Source organism: Gadus chalcogrammus, chromosome 2 (assembly GCF_026213295.1).
Source record: "Gadus chalcogrammus isolate NIFS_2021 chromosome 2, NIFS_Gcha_1.0, whole genome shotgun sequence".
Classification (NCBI taxonomy): domain Eukaryota; kingdom Metazoa; phylum Chordata; class Actinopteri; order Gadiformes; family Gadidae; genus Gadus; species Gadus chalcogrammus.
This window is the reverse complement of record NC_079413.1, coordinates 21,655,532-21,668,868: the sequence shown is the minus strand read 5'-3', so window position 1 is coordinate 21,668,868 and position 13,337 is coordinate 21,655,532. Positions and strand designations below refer to the sequence as shown.

The 13,337-nt window shown below is 48.6% G+C and overlaps 2 protein-coding genes across 2 annotated transcripts in view; both read left to right on the top strand.

Annotated features, from left to right (window-relative positions):
- Nucleotides 1-193: 193 nt before the first annotated feature.
- Nucleotides 194-8,641, top strand: ddx47 (DEAD (Asp-Glu-Ala-Asp) box polypeptide 47). Its single transcript, XM_056606647.1, has 13 exons — nt 194-461; nt 601-694; nt 1,063-1,251; nt 1,740-1,811; nt 2,323-2,441; nt 3,315-3,386; nt 3,783-3,899; nt 4,172-4,318; nt 4,761-4,898; nt 5,094-5,164; nt 5,369-5,498; nt 5,984-6,140; nt 8,604-8,641. Exons 1-13 carry the CDS (start codon nt 213-215, stop codon nt 8,639-8,641), a joined length of 1,593 nt encoding a protein of 530 aa, XP_056462622.1. The 5' UTR covers nt 194-212.
- LOC130398773 (myosin-10-like) overlaps nt 7,499-13,337 on the top strand; it is a 42,659-nt gene continuing 36,820 nt past the window's right edge. The window contains exons 1-3 of the mRNA XM_056604942.1: nt 7,499-7,595; nt 8,604-9,008; nt 12,876-13,032. Of these exons, the coding sequence (XP_056460917.1) occupies nt 8,664-9,008; nt 12,876-13,032 (502 nt within the window). The 5' untranslated portion in view covers nt 7,499-7,595; nt 8,604-8,663. The remainder of the gene's footprint in view (nt 7,596-8,603; nt 9,009-12,875; nt 13,033-13,337) is intronic.

The window sequence follows — 13,337 nt, the reverse complement described above, 5'->3', positions numbered from 1 at the left end:
TATCTCTTCCCCTTATTAAAAATTAGAAAACAATTACATCGATTTAAATTGCCTACATAATATATTTCATATCTATTTCGATGTCTACTGTACTGAATATAGAAAACATTCCGAAATATAAACTTCAAGTCCCAGAATGCACCGTAATTTAAACTTCCTGCCACTTCCGCACATGCGCTCTGCAGGACTAGTCACACGTTGGATTTATAAGCATGGCGGACGATGAGGAAAGTGTTGATCTGAAAACAGACCAAGAATCAATAACATATGAAGATTTAGAATTAGATGTCCCGCTCCTCGCTGCCAGTGGTGACGAGGCCGACGATGATGATGAGGAGGAGGACGATGATGAGGAGGTGGAGGAGGAGGAGGACGTTGAGCAGGAGCCAGATGAAGATGATAGCGAAATTGTAAATGGCATTGAGGCTGAAGAGCAGACGCCGAAAACGTTTAAGGAGCTGGTAAGTTGTGAATCTTTAAGCAGGTACACAACAAAATGAGTCCTTAAGTAAGCCAGATATCTCGCCAGTGTTATGATTCTAAAGTGATGTCTTTATGAATGAAACTGTAACTGCCCAGCTCACATAACCTGCTCCACAGGGCGTCACGGAGGTCCTGTGTGAGGCGTGCGACCAGCTGGGATGGAAGTGCCCGACCAAGATCCAGATAGAAGCCATACCCGTAGCACTTGCCGGTAAGATACGCGAAACACTACGTTCAGAGAATACACCAGTAGCTCTACAAGTTGAAACAACTTTAGGTTAATCTACCACTGTATACAACTGAAGGTATTTTGATTTGAATACTGTTCAAAATCGAAATACTGCCAGTTCTGTATAGAGCTGCCATTGAGGGTAGATAACACACCAGTAGCAGCTGTATAAGTTCAGAAACCAGTACCTCTAGAAGAAGATGTACTACCTTTTCCACATGGCAAGTATCAGGAACTTTTCCCTCATGTCTGTTTTCATATGACTTGCGATGTTCCTCCTCCTCAAGTACTAATTTCTCCCGCTCTTTCTGTCCCCACATCCAACCTCCCGTCTCCATGACTGCCGACAGGGAAGGACGTGATCGGCCTGGCGGAGACGGGTTCGGGGAAGACGGGGGCCTTCGCGCTGCCCATCCTCCAGTCCCTGCTGAACTCTGCCCAGCGGCTGCACACTCTGGTCCTCACCCCGACCAGGGAGCTCGCCTTCCAGATCGCCGAGCAGTTCGAGGCCCTGGGCTCCAGCATCGGGGTCAAGTGTGGTACGGAGGCCCTACACGTTAACGCTCGTCAACTGGTTCTATGAACGTCCTCACTGTACTGACAGCGACGTATTGTTTCTGTATCTTCCGACAAATGTACTTATTGTAGGTCGCCTTGGATAAAAGCGCCTGCTTAATGTAAATGTCCACGTTCTGTATAATAACGTACAAGTACTAATATCGGCTCTGGAAGGTTATTTGTAAAAGTAGCAGCAGGATACGTCTATTGGTTGCGCTAAGCACACATAGGCTGACAACCTGTGGTATTCAAAGTCAAACTGAACTTTATTGTCAATCGCGCCATGCAACAAGTAATTACACATAGGCTCGAAATTGCGTTTCCCCATGCTCCAAATGTGCAAGTTATATTTATAGCACGCAACATATAACAAGTGATAGAAGAAGTACTGGAAATGAGTTCCCCTCTTGCTCACTGTATTGTGACGACGTCCATTAATTGGTTATGAATGCGCTCTGTTTGTTCTCAGCGGTGGTGGTGGGAGGCATCGACATGATGGCTCAGTCCCTAATCCTGGCCCAGAAGCCACACATCATCATCGGTAAGCACTTCGCACTGTGGGATCCCTCCAAAGTATAAGAAAACAAGCCTCGTAAAATACACTTTGGTAGTGTAATGAGGTCAATAATGTTCACATTAACAACCGCCCCTTCTCCACCCTCACTCTCCTTAACAGACGCCTCTCACTCACTTATTGTGTGTGGTCGTCCACACACAATAAGTCAATTACAACTTTGAGTAATATTAAAAGTATTACTTAGCATTGTGCGCAACTTATCCTCGCTATCTTGTTGTGTACAGGGAATGGGTTAACCGAATTATTGCTAGTGCTTGGCACTTGTTTCTATGAACATCCTCACTGTACCGACAGCGATATGTTGTTTCTATTTCTTCTGACTAATGTACTTATAGTAAGGAGCTTTGGATAAAGGCGCCTGCTAAATGTCCTACATTTAAATTTAAATTCTACCTTTCCATTTCTACTTCTCGTATCGTGCATGTCGATGTATATGATGCGTGTTTCTGAACGGTGTGGTGTTGTGTGTGTCCAGCGACCCCCGGGCGTCTGATAGACCACATGGAGAACACGAAGGGCTTCTCCCTGCGCTCGCTCAAGTTCCTGGTGATGGACGAGGCCGACCGCATCCTCAACATGGACTTTGAGACCGAGGTGAGGAACCTCTAGAACCACGTCCAGTACATCGGCTTATGTGTAGTATGTCTAGCACATGACTATATGTCTGTTGTTAATAGTAGTATATGGTGTGGTTATATGACGATCGGCAGTATATCGTTATATTAAGTGAATATTTAGTGGTAAAATATTACTGTATATATTTGGACCATATTGGTATATGTACTACCAATGTACTACAGTATATCTTATATTAATATTGTATATGTATAAGGTATAAAAAAAATTATGTGTTATATTATATGTACAACATTATATCTAGTGTGTTACTAGTATTTATGTATAAATAGGGATGCTCCGATTCTGTCAATCGGTGTCTGGAGTCTATTCGTAGCGCCGATACTCGTCCTTTTATTCTCACTCAACCTCTGATGTTGCATTATCAAAGCTACTATTCAGTCGAAAAATAGATAATGCAAAAGTATTTATAGTTAAAGGGGACACATTATGAAAACAAAACTTTTCCTGTGATTTGAGGGGATTAGTGGTAGGCAAGATTCTTTTTGCTAAAAGCAATTTTCAGCAAACAGCTTCAAAAACATAATTTCTGGAACTGATACTATGTTTACTTGTTGTGAAAACACCATAAAATGTCTCCTTTTAAAGTTGATTCAAAACAGGTTTTTGAATGCCTGGCAGATCCAACAGTTGTCTGCGCTGTCTAAAGGCTGATTTATGCTCAACGTTTGAAACATATTCAGACTCGGACCGAGGCTTCGTTCTGTACCCTGCGGACAGAAGAGTACGGACTCATGCTGTATAACAGCATGACCACGGACCAAACTCATTGTTTATCCAAAGTTTACCGCAGCCATTTCACCTCTAACCCTTTTCATGTTTGCGTTCTAGGTGGACAAGATTCTGAAGGTCATCCCCAGAGACAGACGCACCTTCCTGTTCTCTGCAACCATGACCAAAAAGGTACGACAGCCTTCAGTTTAATGACGCTGAGGACAATCAGCTGCCTGCTGCTGCTCATGTGACATCATAGCTAGGCGGGGGTCTGTTTGGGATCCGCCCCTGACATGGTTTGAAAGTGACATCACATCCTTCTTGCGAGCCCTGTCTCGATGTACAGGAGCCTCAAGAGGACATTATTGGTGGGATACTATATTCGTATAATCATCTATTTATTTATTTATTTATTTATTTAGGGATGCGTTTGATTATGGTAGGTTCTGTCATCTTTGTGGTTCTGTAATCCTATTGGTTGTGAGGTTGTGCAACCTGATTGGTTGAGGTTGCGTGATGGTTGTGCCATCCTATTGGTTGTGAGGTTGTGTTATCTGATAGGACGAGGTTCTTTGTGTGTTACAGGTTGCGAAGCTGCAACGAGCAGCTCTGAAGGACCCGGTGAAGTGCTCGGTGTCGACCAAGTACACCACGGTGGAAAAACTACAGCAGTACTACGTGTTCATGCCCTCCAAGTACAAGGTACCAACAGACTCACTCTCTGCACCATGCAGGACACTCCAAGATAATGACATTTAAGTAAAGCTCGGAGTGAAAGTCTTTACTTGGAGTTTGCAATAATGTGTCCGTCTGTCTGTCTGTCTGTCTGTCTGTGTGTGTGTGTGTGTGTGTGTGTGTGTGTGTGTGTGTGTGTGTGTGTGTGTGTGTGTGTGTGTGTGTGTGTGTGTGTGTGTGTGTGTGTGTGTGTGTGTGTGTGTGTGTGTGTGTGTGTGTGTGTGTGTGTGTGTGTGTAGGACTGCTACCTGGTGTCCATAGTGAACGAGCTGGCCGGGAACTCTTTCATCATATTCTGTGGCACATGTAACAGTGCCCAGCGGGTGGCGCTGTTGCTACGCAACCTGGGCATCACTGCAATCCCCCTGCACGGACAGATGAGCCAGGTGAGACCGTCTATCTGCTTGTCCTTTTATCTCTCTGTCTTCCCATTTGTCTGTCTTTCCGAAAGGTCAAGCTAAGGAGGTACTGTTCATTTTTAGAGCAGTAAAATAACCGATAAATACTCATGAAGACCATGTCAGAAAAGAGATCGCTGACATTTTTCTGTGTATATTTTGCATCACTTCAGCTGCTTTTTTCGCGCTTCAAAAAACGCTAATGGTCAAATGAAACCCACAGGCATGTTGGCATGCCAGTATGTTTTTGGAGGGCTGTTTATTCAGGTCATACCGTGACCCGTTAGGGCCCATGCTGGGTCCTGACCCACAGTTTGAAAACCGCACTAACCGGACATCCCCCCCCCCCACCCTCCCTCTCTCTCCATCTCCCTTCTCTCTCCGTCTCCCCCCCTCTCTCTCTCTCTTTCTCCCCCCCTCCCTCCCCCAGAACAAGCGTCTGGGTGCGTTGAATAAGTTCAAGGCCAAGTCCCGCATGGTGCTGCTCGCCACCGACGTGGCGTCCCGGGGTCTGGACATCCCCCACGTCGACTGCGTCATCAACTACGACATCCCCACCCACTCCAAGGTAGCCACGCCCCCTAGCTAGTTAGCTAGTATGCGTAGCGTCATAGCATGGTGGCACACGTAGCCTTCCTCGAGGGATTTCTCATGTTGGGAGGGGTCATAGTTTGTCAGACCGATGGATGTGTTGGATGGTGTAACTGAGTGGTGGATTATGGGTAATGTAGTTTTTAATTCTGCTCTGTCCTTACCCACTCAGGACTACATCCACAGAGTGGGCCGGACGGCGAGAGCAGGAAGAGCGGGAAAATCCATAACCTTCATCACTCAGTAAGAGGAAGACCTCTCTCTCTTTCTACAGCTCTTTCAATTGTTCACTTTTCTGTATGAGAGGTCTAGGGGGGAAGCATGAAGTTGGCATGAATTGGCCACATTATCCAGTAAGGGTTGTGTTTTCCCTTGAGTTTGGCGCCCCCGCCTGTCAGATGTTGGTACTGCTTTGCTGATTGTGTCCTATGATTTCCCCAACGACAGGTATGATGTGGAGCTGTTTCAGCGAATCGAAACCCTGATTGGCAAGAAGCTTCCAGCCTTCCCCACACAGGAAGAGGAAGTGATGATGTTGGTGGAGAGAGTCAGCGAAGCCCAGCGATTCGCCCGACTAGTGAGTCGAGACGCCATAGCATTTACCAGTCATGTTAGAGCTTTTAACCAGTCATATTAAAGCATTTAACCAGTCATATTAGAGCTTTTAAACAGTCATACTAGAACATTTAAACAGTCATATTAGAGCTTCTAACCAGTCCTATTAGAGCATTTAACCGGTCACATTAAAGCATTTAACCGATCATATTAGATCATATAACCGGTTCTATTGGAGCATATTACTCATATTAATATAAGGCATTGTTTATTAACTAGTACTCTGCAAATTACTTCGCTCTAAAAAAGTATTGCTCAGGAGAACTAGGTAATAAAGTAATGTTTCAAGATTAGTCGTTACTAAAGTATTAAACGGAAGCACTGGTTAACGTAACGTTTCAAAATATGGTTTGGTGATTATGGTATGATAGAGGTGTACCAGGAACCAGGAAGTGTCGTCCAGAAGCTCTGGTTGAAGTGGTTCTCCTGTCCGTTGCTCTCCTCCAGGAAATGAAGGAGCACGAGGAGAAGAGGAAGAGGCCGCGCGGCGACGACGACCACGACGACACCGAGCAGTCGAGCGGCGTCCGCAAGAAAGTGAGAGGCGGAGCCGGCTCGTACGGGGGCGGAGACGGAGGGCGGGGGCGTGGGTTTGGGGGAGGAGGTGGGAGGGGGAGAGGAGGGAGAGGAGGAGGAGGAGGGAGAGGAGGGGGAGGGGGTAGAGGGAGAGGGGGGAGCAGAGGGAGAGGAGGTAGTCGAGGTAGAGGAGGAGGAGGGCGAGGAGGAGGAGGTGACGGAGGGAAGAGGGGAGGAGCAGCGTGGAGGGGAGGGCGGTGAGACCGCGGCCGTGGCGCTCTGTACATACCAGAACATGTCCATCAATATTGTGATGTTAAACGTTGAGACTTTCTACACAGCCTTTCCTAATGTCTGCCTGCAAATCTTTCCATTTGTAATTAAATGCCAACATAAATCCAGCGTTTTCGTCTTGTTGCTTTTTACATGCATTTGGGGGTTAATCATCTTTCAGGATATGTGGAATCTCAATATATATATATATATATGTGTAGGACAATGTTCATTGTCCGGTTTCATCAACTGCATTAGTTAGTAGTATTATTAAGTATTATTAATATAAAAGGTGGTTCCAGCATAGGAACTCCAATGGGTGGTGTAAAAGTTGGCTGCTATAAATAGTGTGCTTTGACCGCATCGGGTTGAGCCTTTTCTGACGTCTTATGGTAATGAAGTGTTACAGACGTATCCCATGCATCATTTATTAAAACAGGTAAAGGTGGGCGGGGAGTCGGCTTGTCTCAGCCAATCGGGTGAGAGGTGAATGATGGCCAACATAAATGTCAGATAGACCCATAGATCCAGTATTAAACGGATAACATTTCCGCCACAGCTCTTTGTCTATTCATGTAATTGTAACCCCTGATACTTCATCCAGAGCACTCCATTATCGTTTCCCTGATGTGTGTTGTTACCAACGGTGTTTTAAGTTATCGATCTGCCGTGCTCGGTTCTATGGTCGGCGGCGGCCACCGCTGCGGGGGCGGGAGCAGCAGCGGTCAAGTGTGTTGGTTCCGATGCTGAGAGGGGATCCTGAGTTTTAGCGTTACCCCGGTCTACCGCAACTCAATATCCGGAGTCTTCCTTCCCATGAGCTGTGTACGTCAGTTAATCAATCCGCAGAGCAAGAATAATAAGAATATGACAAGGAGACTAAAAACGAGGATACATATGGAGTTCTTCCGAATATTGACGAAACGATGTCTGAAAACATTGAATTTAAACGGATAAACATCTATCGGAAGTCCCGCCCTCTTTTCTTCAATTGACAACTTAAAGTCCCGCCTCCTCTCTCGCCAATAGCGGTCATTCGGACCATCCCGTCCCAGGCATTCCGCTGTGAGATTGGGAACGAGGTTAGGTTTCAGGAGCGGCCCCGCCGGAGGGGCGGATCTTTAGAGGTGCATACCAGAGCCCCCCCGATACTACATGCCTGCATTTCAATTGTGTTGCATCGTTACATAAAGTGTCGAGCCAGGGAGAGGAGAGGTTCTGCTCCCGCTCAACGGATCCCGAGTTTCCTCGCTGACTTACGCCGCACCAGGTGAGTCTACCGCGGGTTTGCGGTTAATGAATGACCGCCGGAACCGTTAGTTCACCGACGCTCCGGGCCAACGAGACCCGTCGCTACGGGATGAAGGTACCGCAAAACTTTGTCGCTCTGACGTAGCTCTCTGTAAGGTGCCACCGATGACGGACCGTACGGGCTGAATTAAATATCCGTGTGGTTTTCAACCCCAGACCGACTAAACACGTGTAAACTGCGGTTGTAAACAGCGTTTGAGCGAGTTTATTGTGGCAGTGCGACTGGTGGTGTGTTGACCATCCACCCGACGCAGTGGCCGATGCGATGTCATCGCCACTGGGCTTTGAAACTGTTGGTAGTCCCTTTCACCCAGAACGACTTGGACCATACACACTATTTAATACCTGATGGTTTTATTCCCCCTGTATTCAATTGAAAATGGGCTGAAGTTTTTTTCTTATTTTCGGAACGATGTTTCGCAGTCATGTACCCCCCACCCCCAACCCTCACCCCCACATCCCCTCACTCCCCAAACCCTTCATTCCCTCTCTGCCCTCGCTCCCCAATCCCCTCACTCCCATTATTATAGAAACAGCAAGAAAACGGGTGTTGAGCAGGTCATATCACTTGGCTATTGGCTAACATCTCTTTTGTCCAGCGTTCCTGCTGGAGTCCAATAAGTTACCTCGGCCACTTGACTATCGTGGCCGAGGTAACTTATTCTGGCCTGGTTATGTCATTGTTGCGTGGTCAGTCTAATATTTGACCATGACCTGCTCTGTTCTCACTTACTCCTCCAGAAGCTTCTATCCTATGGTATACTGGGGGGGGGGGGGGGGGGGGGGTCCATGACGATGCAGCCAACACTTCTGCATCGTCATGGACATATTTAGTTAAATCATAGTAATGACTAGTTACCTATACACTTGGACCACTCAAGCGGTTCTACAGGCGGACATCAACCCCCAATAATACCCTGTTATACTTCATGGTAATAACATGTGTTACGTCTCCTCCACTGCCCAGGTGGTCCCTTAGTCCCGCCCCTTCCCCTGTCCCCGTAACCCCCCCCCCCCCCCGGGAACGATGTCTCAGCGGAACGGCCCCGAGGACCCTGAGCGCTACCTGTTCGTGGACCGGGCGGTGGTCTACAACCCCGCCTCGCAGGCCGACTGGACGGCCAAGAAGCTGGTATGGGTGCCGTCGGAGCGGCACGGCTTCGAGGCGGCCAGCCTGCGCGAGGAGCGCGGCGAGGAGGTGGTGGTGGAGCTGGCGGAGAACGGCAAGAAGGCGGTGGTGAGCAAGGACGACATCCAGAAGATGAACCCGCCCAAGTTCAGCAAGGTGGAGGACATGGCGGAGCTCACCTGCCTCAACGAGGCGTCCGTCCTCCACAACCTCAAGGACCGCTACTACTCCGGGCTGATCTACGTGAGTGTGGTTGCTTCCCACGCAAGATCTCCCCTCTTCAGCCCTTCTCAGCTCCTCTAAGCTCTCCTCTCCTCTCCCTTTCTCTTCTCTTCTCTTCTCTTCTCTTCTCTTCTCTTCTCTTCTCTTCTCTTCTCTTCTCTTCTCTTCTCTCCTCTCCTCTCCTCTCCTCTCCTCTCCTCTCCTCTCCTCTCCTCTCTTTTTTTCTCTTCTCTTCTCTTCTCTCCTGTCCTCTCCTCTCCTCTCCTAATGCTGAATAATTCATGTCTTCACCTTTATGTTGGTGTTATCATACCCACCTGTTAGTGAGAGGAGGATTTGATGCAAGAGCTATGATGCTCGGGGACGATGCAGGGCCAGCTGTCCTCTGGTGATGCCCTAGTTCGTGACATGGTTTCCAGGAATAGCAATAAGTTCTGTATCCACACTTTGGATTCAGAATATGTCTCTTCAATCACATATTTAGCTCTCAGCCAATCATATTCAGCCAATCAAACCCAGCCAATCATATCCATCGATGACTATTAGACTTGCAGGCTGTCGTGTACTCTCTCTCTCTCTCTCTGACTCTCTGTCTCTCGGTCTCACCCTCTCCACTCGTTTGTAACTGGGTTGTGTGAGGGCTAAAGATGATGTTTAATTAGAAGGAGAGTTCTGTTCACCACAGTAACTGGAGTCTCTGTGACTGACTAACTCTAATTCAGCTGGAACACGGGAGCTCTGGTTATGCCAGTGCGAGCTATGTTTAGCCTGTAGCATTGGCATTAGCCTTCCCTACACGCTGTTGTTTCAGAATCCAGTGTTTAAACTCTTCTTCTATTGGCTTAGGCCTAAGACCGACAAACATTAAATAGCTGGCATGTTGGGAGATTGCAGCAGACTAGCCTATATTAATCTTCTATAAACTACTTTATTCACCTATTTAATCTTTAATTTATGCTAAATTAGGGATGCTATGTTACACACACATGCTTATCTATGCATGCTAGGTTACATGTGCTAGCAGAGCTAGAGGCTAGGCTATGTATGACCGGCTTACCGTCCTAGTATCGTTAGCGGCTATGGTAACCAGGCTCGGAAACACGTGCTGGCATAGCTACAGGCTAGGCTACATCTGCTAGGTAGCGCTATGCTGCTCCCGGCATGTCTTTCGGTTATTGGATACCCAGCTGTTATACAATATTCCTTCACAGGGAAACTATTGCCTGTCTATCTGCCTGTCTGTGTGTCTGTCATTCCGCCTCTCTGTCTGCCTGTCTATCTGTGTCGATGACTTGGTGTTTATCTAGTGTCTAGTATTCATGGGGCGTGACATCAACTAAGACTGTTGCTCCCGCTCATTCTACCCGCCCCCCCTTGCTGAATGATCTCTGATATCGCCCAGTAGTTCTATCTATTTCCACTGACCTCTCACAGAACGTGTTGTGTCGTTACTATCTTTCAGTTAAAAACACAGTCTCCTGAATAATCGCCTCTCCTGCACCGGCCACTTTAAAGTTATTCCCGGAGTTGGGAATGTCCCACTTGAGTCGTGTGAGTTCCCAGTTGTAGTGAACGCACGGTGGCTGGCAGGGGGCTGGCCTGTTGTGTCTGCTGTTGCCTCTGTTGCTCAGCTGTCACTAGGACAACCCCCCCCCCCCCCCCCAACCCCCCCCAGGTCCCTAGATCTCATTTCACTGTGGAAATGTCACCTTCTCTTCCCTCGACCAGGGCCGGTCCCGGGACACTGCTGTTGGGCTTGTCTGTTTGGGGCCCCTGCAGAACTCAGACTACCTCCAGACTGTTGGGCCCCTGTAGAGCTCAGAGCAGCTTCAGAGTGTTGGGCCCCTGTAGATTTCTGGCTGGCTACTGTAGAGTTCTAGCTGGCTCCAGACTGTTGGGGCCCTGTAGAGTTCTAGCTGGCTCCAGACTGTTGGGGTCCTGTAGAGTTCTGGCTGGCTACAGAGTGTTGGGCGCTACAGGGCTGTGTTGTGGGTGTCCACTGGCAGACTTCCAGGGGCCGGGCGTGGCTGGGTGGGAACAGAGAATCAAGGAAGTCCTTTCTCTGCGGAAGGCTTTAGGCTGGGAATGGGGGTTTAGAGACTGACCTCCTGGCTTCATGCAGCCACCGCCTGACCTCTTCATTCTCCTCCTTCTCCTCTTGCCCCCTCTTCTCCTCCTCCTTTATCTCCTCCTCCTCCTCCTCCTCCTCCTCCTCCTCCTCCTCCTCCTCTATCTCCTCCTCCTCCTCCTCCTCCTCTATCTCCTCCTCCTCCTCCTCCTCCTCCTCCTCCTCCTCCTCCTCCTCCTCCTCTATCGCCTCCTCCTCTATCTCCTCCTGCTCCCGCTCCTCTATTCCCATGCCGCCGTGGTGTCTTGACTCTGTGGTGGAGCTTTGCACGCTGGTGAGGAAGTCGAGGAGTTCTGTTGGCCGGTATTCAGACGGAAGGTGGAAGGAGATCCTATCCAAAGAGTCCCCTCTGTGTGGACCCGTGTGTGTGGGGGTGTGTGAGTGTGTGTGTGTGAGAGTTAAGTTACACAGTAGCAAGGTTCAGGCCACACATCTGGGTTGATTTGCTCCGGGGTGGGACCTCCAGAGGTGTGAGGGGGCCGGGTTGGGGTGGGGGGGGGGGGGGGGGGGGGGGGGTAGGTCTCTTTAAACAATCAGTGGTTTTAAAACAGTCAGCCATTCATTAGAGCTCTGGTTTATAGACCCCACCAGTAGCAGCACAGGATCTCAACACACACGCACACGCACACGCACACGCACGCGCACGCACACGCACACGCACGCGCACGCGCACGCACACGCACACGCACACGCACACACACACACACACACACACACACACACACACACACACACACACACACACACACACACAGACCCAACAGGTCTGGTAGTCTGGTCTCTGAGGTGTTCAGACTACAGACCCGACAGGGCTGGCAGTCTGGTCTCTGTAGTTTTCAGACTAGAGACCAAACAGGCGTGGTTTGGTAGACATCCCAGTGAATCTGGGATGTCTACAAGGAGACTGTGGAAATGACGAGATTAAACCTAGAGCCTTTTGGCTGCGTCAAACCCCCTACTCAATAAGCCAGGGCACTTTCAGGGAGCTTTTTTCATCGCAGGGATCCCCTGGTGCACAGAGAAAAGGAGGGGGAAACCCCATATCATTTGTTTTAAATCAAATACAGTTGCACTTTATCCCAGGCAATACAACAACTTTATCCCTATAGCCCTTAAAATGTATTCATAATACCTTTCAAACCTGTTCATATATCTCATGTCATAAAACATGTCCACATAATCCAAATGAATGTACCTGGCTCCTACTTTTACATTGTAGATTATATTTATCTATTGACCAATACATTCATAGGTTATGTGAGACCATTACTTTTGTGTTGCTTCAGCATAGGAGGGGAACATAGCAGGACTATTCTTGGGGAGACGGAGGTGAGAACAATGTAAGGTGACACAAGGAATTAGTTTCCGCATTAACAAAAAAAATACTATTTCAAAATAAATGTTCCTCCCAAAAAAGAATCCACCAAAAAAGTGTAGGACATCACAAATCGTGTACACTGCGATACCTCTGGTGTCACAGAAACTCAGTTGTGCAGAACCTCACCTGACCTTTGCCCTTTGACCTTGGCCTCTTGATGCTGGCGACTGCCCTGTCATTTCCTCCATGTCACGAGCTAGCATAAGAACGGTATGATGTCATGCTTCATTCCTCAAATAGCACACTGGCTACACGGACCCCAGGGGGGGGGGGGGGGGGGACCCCCAAGTGAATGCCTCTGCCCTGTACTAGGCTACCCTGGCGCCTGAACTAGGCGGCGATCCCACGTTGAAACCCCTTCTCTGTGTCCTTTATTCTCCAGACGTACTCGGGCCTGTTCTGCGTGGTCATCAACCCCTACAAGAACCTGCCCATCTACTCGGAGAACATCATCGAGATGTACCGCGGCAAGAAGAGGCACGAGATGCCCCCGCACATCTACGCCATCTCTGAGTCCGCCTACCGCTGCATGTTGCAAGGTTAGACCCCCCGTCCCCCACCTGTTAAGTCATGCGGAGGCTGTTTGTCCCTGACCTTATTGCCCTGCAGTAGAACGTCTTGTCATAGGTCTTCATTGTGTGTGTGTGTGTGTGTGTGTGTGTGTGTGTGTGTGTGTGTGTGTGTGTGTGTGTGTGTGTGTGTGTTTCTGTGTGTGGGTGAGGGGATGCTAGCCTGTTAGCTTAGCGTGTAGCAGTAAGCTTTCAGGCTGTAGGCCCATCTAAAGTTGAGAACAACACACCATGTCCAGAGACAGGCCTGGTAACAGAGCTGATGCTACGTGTAC

Coding starts and splice junctions, on each gene's coding strand:
- ddx47 (XM_056606647.1), top strand. CDS start 213: ATGGCGGACGATGAGGAAAGTGTTGATCTGAAAACAGACCAAGAATCA. Junction 1,252..1,739: donor CAGCATCGGGGTCAAGTGTG/GTACGGAGGCCC, acceptor GTTTGTTCTCAG/CGGTGGTGGTGGGAGGCATC. Junction 5,165..5,368: donor TCCATAACCTTCATCACTCA/GTAAGAGGAAGA, acceptor CCCCAACGACAG/GTATGATGTGGAGCTGTTTC.